Here is a 17,792-nt window from a genome sequence, read left to right on the forward strand (position 1 = left end):
CTTCACACAGCAGCCATCCAGATGCTGCACAAGGACGAATGGACATGCCTGCATTGGACCCACAGGAGCTTCTAATGCTAGTAAAAGAGCTTCTTGAACAGGTCTTACCTGAGAAGTACTCAGAAGCACAAGATTCTGACCACTCACACAACACCATGCAGCCCTGCTCAAGCCAGCCACACCACAAGAGCAGAGTGACACTGCAAACTTCAGACTGCTTCTGACTGAGAGCAGAGGCTACAATCACCGGTTGCTCCTCTGCCATCAGACCTAGGTGAGTCTGAAACCCTCTTCACACTACAACTCCTGTAACCTCCTCCTACAACCACCTGCTCCACAGGCGTCCAGACGACAGGTGACACTGTCAAGGCACCTGCTACTTCGACACCTGCTGAGCAAGCTCAGAGACCTGAACCTTGCCACCAGCAAACATCTTGCCCGCATTAACTGTACCAACACTAACTGACAGGTGACACACGGTCAAGGCACTGGCTGCCTTGATTCCTGCAGCACCAGCTCAGAGACCTGAGCTTGCCTACTGGCTACATCAACCGCCATGGAACGATCACCACTCCAGGAGACACATACAACCAGAGTCCATCACAGCCTTCCAGCCTTGTGTGCTAGTGGTGTGCCTGATCTTTCTGCACCTTCAATGTCGCTCGCTGTTGTCCACAGAAAGAACAACAACGATCAAAAGGGGGGATATATGTAGCGTCTGGACTAATCAGCCACACAAAATGATTCAATATAGTTAATGAATTACCTATGAACTCACTTTATCAAAGCTCTGTGAACCCATCCCCCTAAAACTGCAACTAGCATCCCAAACTAGCTAAACTACAGGAAGAACTAGGTGTCCTGTTACAGATACTTGGACCTTTTACGATCAGGAACAATTTTGCAGAGACCAGTGACTCATTCTTTCTGAGAGGGACAAATAAACTCTCTTAATCCTATGTATTCTCTATATAACCACTTGGGAAATGTATAAACATGTATCCAATTTTCCCATATCACGACTTTCCTTTTATAGGCTTTATTCTATGTATTAATTCTCTCTTTTGAACTATTTTGGTATTAATGTTCCATAGTTGCAAATGTATAGTTGACTGAGATCACATTGGCAGCATGTTTGGTATCTACGGACTCCAACTTTAATTTCCTATTTGGTAATTTATGTTACATGTTACTAACTCTGTGACACATTAGTATTATAAGAATTTAGAGGGTTCTTTTCTCATTCATCCAATCCAGTGTCTTATGCTAATATCTTGCTACAGAACAAAGACTCGTAAAACTTCCCTCCGAGGGGGCAACTCCTTATTGGCTCAGACACCTTAAGAGGGTGTGACCTCTTCACCTCTTATATTCACTGAACACAAGATCAAACTCTTCTCTTCCTGCTCTTCCTCCTCTTCTTCTCTTTTGCTGATGAATGCTGACGTCAAGATGCTTTAAGAAGCTAGAAGCTTCTAAGGAACCCCAAGCTTGTGCCAGGCCTCGGCCTAGACCTTCCATTCACCAAAGATCCTCTGAATCCAGCCGGTTCTCTTTCGTCAAGAAAATATCAGCAAAGATTCAACAGGAGCCTCCACAAATTGCATCAGGACAGTTTTAATTCAACTTGGAGAGACATGCAAGTATCAAACTTAGTCTCATTATCGGATACATTGAGTATCCTTACCCCTTTTAAAGAAGGGCCTGTTAAAACTAAACTGATGGTTTGCTCAAGGCTGTTGATCTGCTGAATGTCCAACAATGCTGTAACTTCTTGCTTCCTGTACTCTGCTTTCTCTCTCTCTCTTGGTAAACTGTATGCATGTATGTGTGTGAATGTTAGAGTAGTTTAAGCGTTTAGTCTAGTTAATAAAGTCTTGTTCATGTCACACGTAAGGTTGTCCGTGTTTTGCGCTCATGTACGGGAGTCCCTATTCATGTCGGTCCTGACTACAGGCTTTTAGTAGAATAAGATTGTTATTTCCCATAACCTGGAAATGAACATTTCTTAGTTAATAAACAATTAACACTGTGTGTTCATTGAACAACAGGTTAATTGATTGTAATATTAATTTTATTACATTAAGTTAATTTTATTGACTGATTAAAATATTAATAATTAATTATAACTAGTTATGATTAATTATTCATATTTATTTTGAGCTAATTTGCTACAAAGCCTTTCACAGAACAGTAGTGTTTCTGCAAATAAAACATAATTCTTTCAAGGCAAAATCAATCATCTTGCATTGGAAATTACACTACTGTTAGGCTATCTAACCCTAAAGTTAACTTACATCAACACACCACATACTTGGAAATCTCATTAACAGTCACACACCCTCTCTGTTTCATTTCATTCAGTTTTCAATTTAACAGTTAACTATCAACCTTTTCATAATTTTACAAGCTATAATCTTCTAAGCTACTGACCTTGATTCATTCAGCCCTAGCAACTGTTTTGGAAGTTGACGCCTCGGTGTAGGTGAGCTGCTTCTTCTTGCCTGCTTCATCTGCTGCTGCTTTAACCATCCTCAAATGTTTGGCGGTGACAAAGTGGTTTTTCAGTGTCGACCTCCGTCTGTGGTTCAACACGCAGTTGCATGGAGTGCACACCAGGAAACTACTTTGCACGGTCTTTTGCACTTATTCTTGTTGGCAAATGAGAATGACCACTGCGGGTTTGCAGATGATGTTCACGTTGCGTAATTACGTCACTTCATAAGGTTCCCATGGCAATAGGGGGAAAATAATAGCGCTTTACTAGTGTGAAGTAAACACAGCATTTTTCAACTTTCTGCTAAGATCTATGTGACTTTTTTGCAACAAAAATACAGGGATTATGTATTTTTGTGCATTATTGCAGCCATCTGGCATGATGGATTTTTTGCATGTGTTTTGGGATGGCCTACAGGAGAGACTTCCTGTGCTGAGTTCTTTGGCCAAACGGTACAAAGATGCTGTCTCAAACTCAGCTGATCAACTATCAAACAAAACCTCAAAGCCTTAGTCTTCCTTTACCACAACCAACGAATCCGCAGTGGAGCATTTGAGAGGGAGGAGATGGTGGAGGGGGAGGAGAAATCATGCTAGCCCCGCATATTTTGCTTGCTGAAATCGGCAATTTATGCGGCGAAAGTGCGGCGTATTTGAAAAAATACGACCCCCGCATAATTATGCGGACTTTGGCTGATTATGCATTAAATCAGGCGATCGCATAATCACGTTTTTATGGAGGGACTGGTATATGTTAACATACAGTACCACATAAAAAGTCATCATATAAATAATTATAATATAATGTTAATATAAAAAAAAATCATTCATTTCATTCATGGTATAAACCTATATATTCATATATCATGAGGATGTTTATATGTGCTAGTAATATATTGCCTTATATGTACATATATGTCCCTATATTTGAGTAGGGATGTGATTTACGTTTCATATATTGCATTTCTGTATGCTTCTAGACCTAAAAGCATGACTCACCTGAGAAGAACAGCAGGCGTTGGCTTTACAGGCAAATACTGACAGACAGATGGAGATGATGAACTCAAGGAGAGTGAATACAATGGAGACACCACTGAACCCCTGTAAGAGGGCCTGAGAAAACACTCATCATTAGCACAAATATTATTAAAATAAATTATAGTTGCACTTGCACTGGCTGCAAGTGCAGAATGTACAATCCTTGAGGTTCATTTGGTAATGTAGCATAAATCAAACTAAAATGAGTTTACAATTAATGTTTGATTGTAAATAGGGCCTGACATTAACTCATCAGCCACTGCAGTTTTCCAAAGTTACTAGCCACTCAGCATTTTTACTGGCCACAAGTTTTATTTATTTTATTTTTTTCAATTGGGGAATAACATCTCATTTACATATGTAACCCTCTTTATCCGAAGGAGGGAACAGAGATGTATGTCAGAAGTAAACCGACAAATTGGGTTTCCTAATAAAATGCCAGAATTACTGACCCCTTCCAGCACCCTGCACCTTGGGGCGGAAGATGGGACCAGGCTTACGCTAAGAGAGTCTACTGCTGTTCCATAAGACTTGGATAACACTTGGAAAGCATGCCCACCGGGAACACTGCAGAGACCACAACCTACCTACATGGGAAAACACACATGCACTGGCCATGGGCGGTGCACATATGACTCCAGGCATCAGTGGGAGACACACTCGGCAAAGGCAGCAGAGCGGACTCTGCGGAGGGAAAGACACAGGCTTACCATAGGGAGGCTACCATGGAGATACACTCATATGGGACCACTGCAAAGGTCACAACATATCGCACTCAGCCTACCACAGGTGAGGTAATGAGTGTTTGGCCTGGCGACAGACACTCCACAATGTCTGAGTTTGCAAAGGGTGGCGCAGGAACTCAACAGGGTTCGCAAAGCCAGGGCTGGGTCTGCCTCCTCCAGGGGCAGCGCTTGCAGGATCACTACACAATCTCTAAAGGGAGTAGTAGAAACCTTGGGCACATGTCCAGGGCACAGCCTTTGCTCCAACCCCTGATCAAGCAAGATCCAGGGTCCTCTTGGTGAGAAGAACACCACTCAATAAACAGGTTCCACTTCAAAGTATAGAGGCGCTTCGTAGAAGCTCTAGTAGAAGTGATGGTGTCTACCACTGCCTGGGGTAGATTACATAGAAGCTCGCCATCCCATCTAGGGATCAGACATGGAGTTTTCAGAGGTCCGAAAACGGGTACAATAGGGTGCCCTGTCTCTGAGTCAGAAGGTCCTTCCTCAGAGGAATGGGCCAAGGAGGTGCTGTCGCAAGGAGCATCAGTTCTGGAAACCAGGTCCAGCTGGGCCAATAGGGCACAACTAGCAGGACCAGCTTCTCATCCTTCCCGACTTTGCACAAAAGTTCTGCAAGTAGGCTCACTAGGAGAAAGGCAGATTTGGGAGCACTCATATGGGACCACCGTAGGGGTCGCAACATATGGCACCCAGCCTAGCACAGACGAGAAAATGAGTGCTTGACCTGGCAACAGACACACCACAAAGTCTGGGCCAATAGGGCGCAACTAGCACTTTGCACAACAGTTCTGTAAGTAGGCTCACTGGGGGGAAACTCATATTTGCGAAGGTCCCGGGGCCAGCTGTGTGCCAGTGCATCCATGCAGAGAGTGCCCTCAGTCAGTAGAACAACTGAGCTCTCATGCGATATCCCAGTTTGTTGGTTCACTTCTGACATACGTGAACGCAACTGACTGAAAGAGAACTGCCATTAAGATATGTATTTTTAATACCATCTCATAATTTGACAATAGATCAAATATCTGCTGTCACTTTAAGACCTGACACATGAATCCATTTTATTCTTACACATACTGACTAGGTCTCATTTATCAAACAAACAAACGAAAACGGAGCATACAGCCATTTCCACACAAAACTTGCTATTCATCATTATGGACATGACGGTGGCTACTATCAAATCTTGGATCAGGTCTCAGCTTGTGTACTCAAGTTTTTGAGCATGAACAATTGCATGCAGCAAAGTAAATCTGGTGGAGAAATGTAATGAGAACATTTTCATCATTATTATTTTCCTGACAAACAACTGAAGGTAATCGATCATAAACTGAAATGTCATATTCAAATTTTATTCAATTAGAATGGAAGAACTTTTGTGACCCATTAAAAATAATACAATAATGTTGTTTTTTTTCCCCAGGGGTTTAGGTTTACATGCACAAATCGCATCATAAACAAAAGAACATGAGATACATCATGCACCTGCAGCGCTTCTGTGAACCAAGAAATCCAGAATAAAAATTAGGTAGAATTTAAAAGGAATAAAATAAATAGGACTATGCATGACATATATTTCATTTAAATAATTAACAGATTAACAAAAAAAAAGAGAGAAAGAAATGTGACCCGTCACGGAAACCAGGGACACAAGTCGGCAGCACAACTTTCGAGCAAAATGAGAAAGAAGCATTTTTTTTCAAAATTGGTGATTTTCGTTTTTTTGCAGAATCTGTTAGTTGAGATCATGAAGAAGCCTTTCCGTGTTTGAGATAGCAGTATTGGTATATTTAAAAGCGTATATTTTGAGGTTGAAATCGGCTTGTTTTTCAGAGATTCTAGCACGCAGTAGGGGCGTGTCATGTCTGTGTGTATTTCCATACTGGGAAGCGTGGCTACTTACTATGCAGCACTCTGGCCGTCTCTAGCTGATATCAAAATTCAATGAAGAACCGTGGCCGTTACACCGAAAATGTTTTGAAGTACTTCTTCGACAAGCCGGATGCTTATGAACAAGCGCTCACTGATTCTGAAGACGATCTGAGCGACGATGAAAGCGGCATAATAAGACATTACCTCTCTGGAGTCGGGTAACACGCCGGCGCATTTTGCAGGATTTTTTTCGCATTGCAGCAAAACAGACTTAAAATACTCCGTCATTTTTTGTCATAGAGACAAAAGTAATATATCAACTGAAACTATAGAATGTCTTCTTTTATTTGTGTACACTCAAAGTAAAAACAAAATGTTGTGCTTTTTGTAAAATAAAGAAAACTAACATGATGCGTGATCTCTCATCTCCCTCTGAACGAAGTCCAATCTGATAGTTCTCAGAAAATGAACTGTAACTTAGAGAATACTAATCATAAAAAAATTATACTTGTGTCTGAAAAAACATTGAAATGTCAGCTTTTAAATCGTGTAAGTCAAATCGAAAACAAACATTCTGTGTTTATGTAATCTGTATGAAAAGAGAGCCATGTCAGAAGTCTGTGATTCAGCTCATTATCCGCTAATGCGGCCACGCCCACGGAGCCAGCGCTATTCAGACGCAAATTCAGACAAATTCAGTCAACACATGCATTCATCGTCTCAATCATGTATTTATTTTCTTGAAAAGTGTTTTGAATAGCCATAGTTAGCGATCTCTGGCCTCTGTTAGTCCAGTTAGTTCCTGGATTGCCTATTCTTCTTTAACAGGCTTCTCAGCTGAGAAAATTTCATTTCATGATTATAGTGACCAAAATGATCAAGGTTATCACAGAATCCTGTTCAAAAAGTCAATTCACAGAGTTTCATGTGGAAAACCAGCAAATAACAAATAAAATTAGCATCAATATGTACTTTTTCTTTACATAAACATTAAAATAATAACATTAAAAATGATGGGCAGATTTTAAAGGAGTGTCTTACAACAATCTACAATGCACAAGTTCAAATAGAGTTTTGACAAAAAAAGTCATATATTTCAGCCTCTAAATCATTTTTATAAAAGTCAAAAAAGATAAATTACTGACATTTATAATGCACATTAACCTTTATTATTAATAGTATGCGGTCCATGCAGCTTTACAGGGGGTATGGTTTATCTAAATGAGATGTAAATGAGCCCTATTGTCACTCCCAGCAGGTGGGAACAGGTGAGAACTGCAACTTTAGAGGCGTTTTTCTCCCTATAGAGCTTTCTTGAATGCCTACCTTCAAATGGCCACAACTTCTCCAAACATTATCAGATTCCCATGTGACACACATCGTTGGAAAGCTTGGAGACTACACTTTCAGAATCTGTGAATAACTCAAAATGCCCCAGAACTGTCCCTACTTTCCGTGACTGGTCACAAATGTGTGATGCTCATTTTTGTGACACTCCAACGTCTTCCATTTAAGGATTATGGAGGCCACTGTGCTCTTAGGAACCTTAAGTGCAGCAGAATTTTTTTGTAACCTTGGCCAGATCTGTGCCTTGCCACAATTCAGGCAGTTTCTTTTGACCTCATGATTCTCATTTTCTCTGACATGCACTGTGAGCTGTAAGGTCTTATATATACAGGTGTGTGGCTTTCCTAATCAAGTCCAAACAGTATAATCAAACACAGCTGGACTCAAATGAAGGTGTAGAACCATCTCGAGGATGATCAGAAGAAATGGACAGCACCTGAGTTAAATATATGAGTGTCACAACAAAGGGTCTGAATACTTAGAACCATGTGATATTTCAGTTTTTCTTTTTTAATAAATCTGCAACAATGTCAACAATTCTGTGTTTTTCTGTCAATATGGGGTGCTGTGTGTACATTAATGAGGAAAAAAATTAACTTAAATGATTTTAGCAAATGGCTGCAATATAACAAAAAGTGAAAAATTTAAGGGGGTATGAATACTTTCCATACCCACTGTATATATATATTTATACAACAGTTCTGTCTGGTTCTTGAATCTGATTGGCTGATAGCCATGCGATATTTCAGTGATAACAGCACTCCTACTGCCTTTTCACCGTTTGTATCACTCCGCTTGAAGTGACCGTCATGGCGGCCGATCAAATCAACCGTAATTTTTTCAAATACTACTTCTTGTACCACGAACTGTAGTTTTAATAGTTTTTAGGCGAGAATGTAGTTGTTTATACCTGAAATATGTGACTCATATTTAATAACAGCGCCTATTTTACAATTTGTTTTGGTGTTTTCGGAGATGCGAGCTTGAGTGCGTCAGCGGCCGTTCAGTGATTCTGTAACCGCTGAGAATAGCTTCATCTCGGCCAGTGACTTGGAGATTTGCCGCTGGCTCTTATAGTGGTTAAACACGAGACATAATTCAATTTACATAGAACGGGCAATCTTTGGTCTTATTAATCTATTATTTGTTACAGAGCAAGTCGAATTGTGCTATATTAAATTTGATAATAATAAACGTTACGTTACATATAGCACATTGACTACAACTAGACGGGACATATCAGACTCTTCTCTGCTTCAAATATGTAAAACATTAAACTTTATAAACATGTTTTTTTGAGTAAAGAAAACACTTTACATTTTTTTTTCAAACATCAGATCTTTTATTTACATTTGCATTGCACAGAGATGTCCAAACTGCGTGCGCACTTCATTCACGAGGTGTGGCGGATTAATGACGCTTGATTGACAGATTGAGGATCCAATGGAGTTAGTAGGTTTTGTCACAAGCTCTTTAAAATCATTTTCATTCGTTAAATATTTGTAAAACCCACATACCAGCATAAATGGTGACCTATTTTTTTTTTTAATAACTAGTGCTTCATGTTTGACTGAACTGTACAATTGTGCTTATATGTTGTTCAATAAATATTATTTTAAGTTGTTTTAGCGCTGTGGTGTTATGGATGGAAAATTCCCAAAGTAATATTATGGACATCGACTTGATGAATGAATGTAATGCAATATACCAGACAGGTAATAGCTACTCTCTCTCTCTCTAACTGTGTGTTCACACAGTTCAAAGTGACGCTAGTCATTCATTTTCAATGAGAGCCCGGCGGCAAGCTCCGGCGAGAGCGGCGCGGCGCGTCTTGGACGGTGAGAGCGGCGAGGAGAGTTGAAATCAGGTTAACTTTATGGTAATGAGCTATGACGCGGTTCGGCGGCAACCAATTAGAATGTAGAGGTCCTCGATTGAGAGGCTTCCGATTGGTTGACCCTCCCGTCGCGGCGGTTTGAACGAACAGCACAGCGTTGTTGGCAGGGCGGCCAAGGCGAATGTTGACGCTCTCGCCGGCGGCGGTGTGAACGCACAGTAATACTGTAGAAAATTCAATGTGTTTCAATGAAGCGACTCAACGTTCCTTTGTTACTAGTTCTAAAGTGAGATTTTAGAGTTAGCAACGGAGGCTTGGTTTAACTGACAACTTGAGTTTTGAAACGTTCCTTTGTTACTAGTTCTGAAGTGACGTTTTAGAATTAGTAGCGGAGGCTTGGTCCAACTGTCAAATTGAGATTTGAATCCGTGGCGGAAGGAAGTAGTGCTGCACAAAAGAGGGTTTTAAAGACACTCCGTTGTTGTTCTTATTTATTTACACACTCGTGCCGTCGAACTGTTGTATAAACGCAATATCACACGAGTAGCCGTGCGATATGATACGAGTGCCGTAGGTAATCACAGCGTGCTGATATACAGCCATATCGCACGGCTACTCGTGTGATATTGCTCATATATATATATATATATATATATATATATATATATATATTTTTTTTTTTTTTTTTTTTTGCTTTGTATCTTGTAAATTTGTATATTATTCTTTTATTCTTTTTATTATGTTTCTTGTCTTGTTGCTGTCACTCTGTTGCACTGTGGACAAATTCCTAGTATGTGTAAACATACCTGGCAATAAAGCTCTTTCTGAATCTGACAACAAAATACATATAAATTATATTTATATAATGTATAAATATGGTCCTGTCAATTTTGGTTCAAGTTTCTTTCTTTGTGTAGTTGGATCATTCATCCACACCAGGTCACCCACTTTAAAGGGCCTGAACTTCTCAGACCTATTAAAGTAGTACTCACACTAAAGTTTCTGATCTGTACTAGTATTTAAGACTTCTTGAAACACAGTTTCCATACGATTGACTAGAGCTGAACCATAAGTCTGCGGAGCGTCCATGGCTCCATCTGATGGAGAATGGCGAGTACCCGGTGCTAGAATGGGGTGTAGCATTAGAGTACAGTACAACTGCAGATAAGTATGGTCCCATTCGCCACCACTATGAAAGAGAACCTTCGCCAACTGATCCTTCAATGTTTTGTTGCACCGTTCTACCATTCCATTACCATGAGGATGGCAAGGTGCAGTTCTCATTTTACTGATGTTTAATCTCTTACAGATGTCCTGCAAAATCTCTGAATCATACTGACGTCCCTGATCAGAGAACAATTCCTCTGGAACACCATGTTTAGGTATGTACCGTTCACACAACAACCGTGCCACTGTACTGGCTGTTTTGTCCACCATAGGATATGCGTTGACATATTTAGTAAAGTGATCTTGCACGACCAACACATACCTATTACTACTGGATGTGACAGGCAATTCTGTGATATCAGTACACACAAACTGAAAAGGTCACACAGCATTAATAGACTGGAGAGGTGCCCTTTGCTGAGAAACAGGCATTTTCCAAGATTCACAAGCTTCACATTAATCTAGTGGTGGGCCGTTATCGGCGTTAACGTGCTGTGTTAATGCAAGACTCTTATCGGGCGATAAAAAAAAATCGCCGTTAATCTATTCTCAAAGTTGGGTTGGGAACTGGGTCTATACTACGCAAGCTATGATGACTTTCACCTTGATATTTTAGCGCGGATGCACTGTAGGGGGCGAGAACGAGTCTTCAAACCTGTGTGTTTGCCTACTGTGAAATTACAACATCAACTGTGACGTGCTAACATGGATGCAGCTATGAAGCCGCCGGGTTTGCTTCATAACCGCTTATTTTTAAGAAGCTTCCCAATGGAAACCTCGACAAGACTAACGCCTTTTTCACACTGCAAGCATGAGCAATGCGTGAGCTTAACTACATCGTCACTGCAGCTGCAGAGACGTGCGAGTATTCACACTGGAAGTGTTTGTACAGCGTCACAGCAGCGGCTCCAAACTGAATATAAAGAGAGCATTTCTTTACAAAGACAGCTATAAATTTGTTTTTATAAGTTGGTCATTTATAAACTTGATAGTCTTGAAAGTTTGTTAACATGCAAGGTGTATAACACTCACATATAAACGTAAAATCAATATAAATAAATAAAAGCCTTGTGTTATCCATTGCTACACACAAATGAGGTAAGCTTTGTGTTTTACATCATCTGACGCGTGAACATGTTTACAACACAGCAAACTCGGCGAGAAAAGACAGCAAACTCTGGTTTAATTTGGGTAGGCTAGAGCCTATATTGCTGTCTGTGTAATAACTAAAATATGTTTATATATCTAATTTTATGGCTAGTTTAGTTTTTTATAATACACCATACTTTAACCCAAACTGAATAATTAAAAACAAGTTTATTAATTAATTAATGACTTACTTTTAGTCATTATTTGGGTAGCACACATATTCTGAATGCCTTCTTTAATTAATCTATGCCCACCACTACATTAATCACAATGCACAGTAGACTAAGAAAAATCCTCATCAATTTCACATTCGGTCAGACAAATTTGTGATTCCACATTAGGCCGACATTCTATACCATTGCCACCAACAAAAACAGCAGTCTGAGAACTGAGAGGCAAGTCATCTCTTTGAATAGATATGGTCTGTGTGAGAGGTGTCGGAGTCATAGATGAATCTACAAGAATACGAGACATGGCATCTGCATTAGTATGTCTCTTGCCATCTTTGTGAAAAATCACCCATTCATATGGATCAAGCTCCATAGCCCACCAACCTCTACTTCCTGTGGGATCAACAAAGTTCAATTTTCTCAGGCCAACATAGATTTGTGATTGGTGACAATTGTAAAAGGGCAATTACTCTTTGCCATCTTGAATTTGAGACAGGAAGGCACCAATAACTGTATTAGACGCATCTGTACTTAATGTAAACGGTTGATCAAAATGAGGGAGTGCCATGACAAGCAGAGATGTCAGAGTATCTTTTAGGTTATGAAAGCCTGCTTAACACTCATCGGTCCATTCAAAACGAACATCTTTGTGGGTCAGTCTGTGTAGGGGTTGAGCCTTAAAGGCACAGTCTTGAACGAAACGCCTATAATAGCCTATAATGATTTTGGAGTTGGTCAATCTAGTACCTTCTCGCTATGAGCTGGATCAAGACACAGCCCATCCTTTGAGAAAACATGACCCATGTACATTATAGATGCCTTGCAAAAATGTCACTTCGCAGGGTTAAGCTTGAGACCTACTTCCCTGAACCTGGTCAAAATGTCTGTGAGGTTTTTCATGTGATCCACAAAATCTTTACCCATACAAATGATGTCGTCCAAACCTGCTGCCACCAGAAATGTAAGACGGGCTGTAGACCATATGAGAAAACTGCAGTCTCTTTAGAATGGGTCCATCGAAATAATACAGGCATACATTTTATGTGGAACTTTACAGATTTTTATTTGTCAACGTTTAAGCATGAAATCAACTCACAGCTCACGTCACACACATTTCTACCTTTACACATCTACTGTGTATTATATGTCTCTCATGACAACCACTGTGCATGTCATCGCGCCAATCCACTGCGCATTGTCAGTATCAATATGAATAATAATTTAAAAAAAATCGATATTTAACATACATTGCACTTACTTTATTATTTCAGATGCCTTTTTGAAAAATGTATATATAAAATTCAACCAACTGAAGTGGCTAGTAGGAGGTACTGCATCACATGCCACTGCTGAAATCCACCCATATGCGGTGGGTGTTAATGTCAAGCTCTGATTCATGTAAATGATCAGTAATTAGTAGGATGTCTATTAGATTCTTCTATTAAATTAATTGCAGGATATTGCAGATTACAGCTGAACTTGATAAAAGTGACTAGAAAAGTTAACAAACCTTATACGTGCAATGCGATTCGTCAAGGTTCACTGGTCTTAAAACCGACCGCAATAAAAACATAATGGAAATGCCTGCAGTTATAGCACTTATGATGCTCATTCCAAGTGAAGCTTTCACCTATAGACAGAAAAAAAAAATTAAACAAAAAAAAAGTTAATAAAAAGTTAGCAAGCTCTTTATCCAGTGTGTTAAAACAGATCATGAAACAATATATATGGAGCAGTATAAAAATAAATAATAAAATTGCAAGTGGCGATTATTGGGGTCCAAGTACAAATGACTTGAGAAGACAATACATTTATACAATGGCAAGTCTTAAAAGCATGTAATATTTTACCATAGACAGATAGTATTTTCTCTTCGATTTAATTGGATAGAAATACTTTTTTTATTCATGTCTGACAACTTGACATATTTTCTGTATCATGTAAAAATAAAGTAAATGGTTAATCTTACATTTACTTTCATCCTGTTTAGGACACTTTGTTTAATCTTACAATAACAAGAAAATAACAAGCAATGTGTACATACCAAACACAGACTGGAGGGTCCTTTGACATGGAGTACATTTTCTGCAGCAATGCTCAATGATCCTGTGATAATGTACTGAGAGGAGAGAGAAAGGACGATTCTGTTTGAATATTTCGCTTATAAAAGACAGAACTGTACTTAATTGTATAATATTTGCTCACAACGAGAGAATCCCAGTAAGGAATTCCACCAAAGACAAAGTTGGATTCTGCACGGACAGTAGACACAATTTCAAACAGGAGAGTCAGCAGGCCGATCATTATCTGGACAATCTGAGTAAGACCAGAAAACAGATAATTATTACAGGGGTCATAATTAATCACAGTTGTCAGCTGAGCAGAGTCGCCAGATCTGCACAACAAAACCCGCCAAATTTGACAGTTTGCTAATGTTTGTACTCCTGCTTTTTTTGGATTTGTTCCCATAAATTTCCTCCTTCACACTGACAGACACATATGATAATCAATTATTGGAAGATTTCTCACCCCAAGTGCTTTTGGTTGTCCTTTTAGAAATGCCTCAAGTCCTTGAGGAAGTGAAGCTGCCTGTGGGACATGAACAGTCACTGGAGCATTTGTCCCTCTTTCAGCTGGTGCCGTTTGTTCTGGTTGCTGAAACTGGATGATCAGCGTCCCAGAGTTTGTGGGTATGACGGTACTGGACATTCTTGTTTCTGAATATGAGATTGACCTGTATGAAATCACAGTTAATCAAAACATGTAAAAACATTTGAAGAATAAGAATATAAAATACCAGTGTATTTATTAAAATATTATATGTTAACATTCATGATTATAATGAGCAATCTGTGGTCTTCATATTCTGGAAAAACTTCTGAAAGCTGTCATGCCACAGAATTATTGATAGCTAGAGTAACTCCACGAGGCCTTGAAAACAGAGAGGGTGCTTCTCAATTCTTATTTTCCTCGTTTCCTTTCCTCACGTCTTAGCTCTACCATTTCAGTATGCGAGAGAAGGACGCAAGGAAAAGACGCGAGGACGGAGGAATTGAATCAAGTTAAATGATGTATCCTCGCTCCCTTTAGCGTCACTTCAAAGCGTCATCAGCTGCACTCCAGGGGATCTACCCACAAAAAAAAAAAACACGGTGCAATTAGAGAATCCTTCAAGATGGCTGAGCTCGATCGTTTTCCAGGTCATAGGATAGAGGACGGAGGAGCGAGGAAATGAGGAGGGATATTGAGAAGCAACCAGAATTTTCACAGATATTAGACATTATGAGCACTGACAGATGAAGTGAATAACACTGATTATCACTTTATCACGGCACCTTTTAGTGGGTGGATATATTAGGCAGCAAGTGAACATAATGGGTGCTTCTCAATATCCCATTTCCTCGCGCCTACGTCCTCCATCATATGACCCGGAAATCGATCGAGCTCAGCCATCTTGAAGGACATCTCAGTTCTCTGAGAAGCACCCTTTGTCCTCAGAGTTGATGTGTTAGAAGCAGGAAAATGGCCAACGGAGATAAGGATTTGAGAAAGTTTGACAAGAGCCAAATTGTGATGGCTAGATGACTGGGTCAGAGCATCTCCAAAACTGCAGCTCTTGTGGGGGTGTTCCCAGTCTGCAGTGGTCAGTATGTATCAAAAGTGATCCAAGGAAGGAACAGTGGTGAACCAGTGACAGAGTCATGGACGGCCAATGCTCATTGATGCACGTGAGCATCAGAACTGGACCACGGAGGAAGAAGGTGGCCTTGTTTGATGAATCACGTTTTCTTTTACATCACGTGGATGGCCGGATGTGTGTGTGTCTCTCACATGGTACCAGGATCCAATATGGGAAGAAGGCAAGCCGACGGAGGCAGTGTGATGCTTTGGGCAATGTTCTGCTGGGAAACCTTGGGTCCTGCCATCCATGTGGATGTTACTTAGACACTTACCACCTACCTAAGCATTGTTGAGACCATATAAACCCTTTCATGGAAACGTTATTCCCTGGTGGCTGAGGCGTCTTTCAGCAGGATAATGCTCCTGCCACAAAGCAAAAATGGTCCAGGAATGGTTTGAGGAGCACAACAACGAGTTTGATGTGTTGAAAAAGCCTCGAAATTCCTCAGATCTCAATCCAACGAGTATCTGTGGGATGTGCTGAACAAACAAGTACGATCCATGGAGGCTCCACCTCGCAACTTACAGGACTTAAAGGATCTGCTGCTAACATCTTGGTCCAGATACCACAGCTCACCTTCAGGGGTTTAGAGGAGTCCATGACTCGACAGGTCAGGGCTGTTTTAGCAGCAAAAGGGGGACCAACACAATATTAAGAAGGTGGTCATAATGTTATGCCTGATCAGTCCATATTACAAACAACTCATGTTTAAACTGATCTACAGCATTTAAGGCATTTAACAGTTGCTGTATTCCAAACAGATTAACAAAAGTGCTCTACCACCATTATAAATCCACACATTACTAATGAAAGATAAATCCAATCAGCCTGACTTTTCTTTCTTAGTTTCTCCGTTTTCTCTCTATCTGGTCTTCAAGGATGCGTGAGAGGAGATGACTGATTCATCACATATCTGTTTTAATGTACACTGTGTATGTGTGTGTGTTTCTTGGAAAGCAGCGAAGAAAGGGTCCATCTTTCTTTGTCTCTCTTCAGCCGGAAACTGACCATATACAGACTTATTACTCTAATAATGTCTGACGTTCTACAATGATGTAATGTATTTTCTCATTGGATGGTTGTTACAGTTGCTACACCACCCCTGAAACATGTATAAAAGCCAAGAACAAGTAAAATAAACAACAAAATGCAAACATAATGCACAGTCATTTGTATAAAGGCTCTATTTTGTTTTACCAGAAATAAATACTTTGCTGTGTGTTTTTAGTTCACTCCTCTGAGGTAACACATCTTGTGTTATGAATTTTCCCAGAATGAAAGATAAGTGGGTGGATCTCAGATGGTTATGAGGGGCAGCAAAGCTGTCCACTGTTTCCAAGGAATAAAGCCTGAAACTCCACTGTAGTATATATTCCCATTCATAATATGATTAAATTAAATCTTACTTTATTTGTCTTTGTTGTACTTTATATAATCCTCATGCTGGTAAGAAGACTTGCATTTATGTATAATTTGAATAATACAATAAGAAGAGCAGCTAACATCAGTGTCCTATAAATTTACTGAGAAAATGTTTAACTGGGTAGAATTTCTGTGTTTTGCTTAAAGAAGTTAATCTTTCCTTATTTGTAACAAAAACTCCTGAGGTAATAAACACTTTCCCAATCAGAGTCAATAACAAATTTATCAAGTAATCAGTAGTGCAAGACTTACCTCTAGTATGATGTTAAAAATGAGTTGAAGCTGGATCTATATGCTGATTAAATGTGGTTCAATAAATCAAAAGCTGAAACATAATACATGAAATGAACAAGGAATACAAGCAACAGCAGATGCGAGACAGTGGCCAACACAGGGCTAAAATACATGACTACTCGAGGGAAAACAGGGAGCACTTAGGCTTAATTAGGGTGGGGAAGCAGTAGAAGAACTACAAAGACCAAGTACAAGACTACAAAAGGACAGGAAATCATGAACAATACATATACAAGAATAAACAACTGTCAAACTAAAACAGTACTGTCACTCACAAACAGGGGATGAGACACAGGTATTCACTGAGCTGAGCAGTGGTGACGCGAGCTGGTGAGCAGAGGCCGTTTCAGGAAGGAGGTTAAGTGAAAACTCTGAATATGTGTCACAGGGTAACTAAATTAGTAGTAATGATTAGTAGATTGAATGGGGAATGTAGAATATTAAGAAATTAAATGCTGATTAACCTTTTGGCATTAATAAAACTCCATACATGGTAGCCTACCATTTAAAAGCTTAGATTCTCAGCTTTACATAAAATATAATGACTTTGTTTTTATGTTACACAAAGTAAT

At 39.7% G+C, this 17,792-nt stretch overlaps 1 protein-coding gene across 1 annotated transcript; it reads right to left on the reverse strand.

Annotated features, from left to right (window-relative positions):
- Positions 1–623: 623 nt before the first annotated feature.
- Positions 624–17,304, reverse strand: LOC137025141 (membrane-spanning 4-domains subfamily A member 15-like). The gene is made up of 7 exons (XM_067393172.1): positions 17,179–17,304; positions 14,352–14,556; positions 14,028–14,138; positions 13,867–13,941; positions 13,333–13,452; positions 3,496–3,597; positions 624–665 (listed from the first exon to the last, which is right to left on the reverse strand). Exons 2-7 carry the CDS (start codon positions 14,529–14,531, stop codon positions 624–626), a joined length of 630 nt encoding a protein of 209 aa, XP_067249273.1. The 5' UTR covers positions 14,532–14,556; positions 17,179–17,304.
- Between the last annotated feature and the right edge of the window lie 488 nt (positions 17,305–17,792).

This window comes from Chanodichthys erythropterus, chromosome 8, assembly GCF_024489055.1.
Source record: "Chanodichthys erythropterus isolate Z2021 chromosome 8, ASM2448905v1, whole genome shotgun sequence".
Lineage (NCBI taxonomy): Eukaryota > Metazoa > Chordata > Actinopteri > Cypriniformes > Xenocyprididae > Chanodichthys > Chanodichthys erythropterus.

Excerpts from the sequence above, each read along its gene's own strand:
- LOC137025141 (XM_067393172.1), bottom strand. The coding sequence starts at position 14,531 with ATGTCCAGTACCGTCATACCCACAAACTCTGGGACGCTGATCATCCAG. Across the intron at positions 14,139-14,351 it reads GACAACCAAAAGCACTTGGG|ATTGTCCAGATAATGATCGG; the intron begins GTGAGAAATCTT and ends GGTCTTACTCAG. Across the intron at positions 13,942-14,027 it reads CTTACTGGGATTCTCTCGTT|TACATTATCACAGGATCATT; the intron begins GTGAGCAAATAT and ends CTCTCCTCTCAG.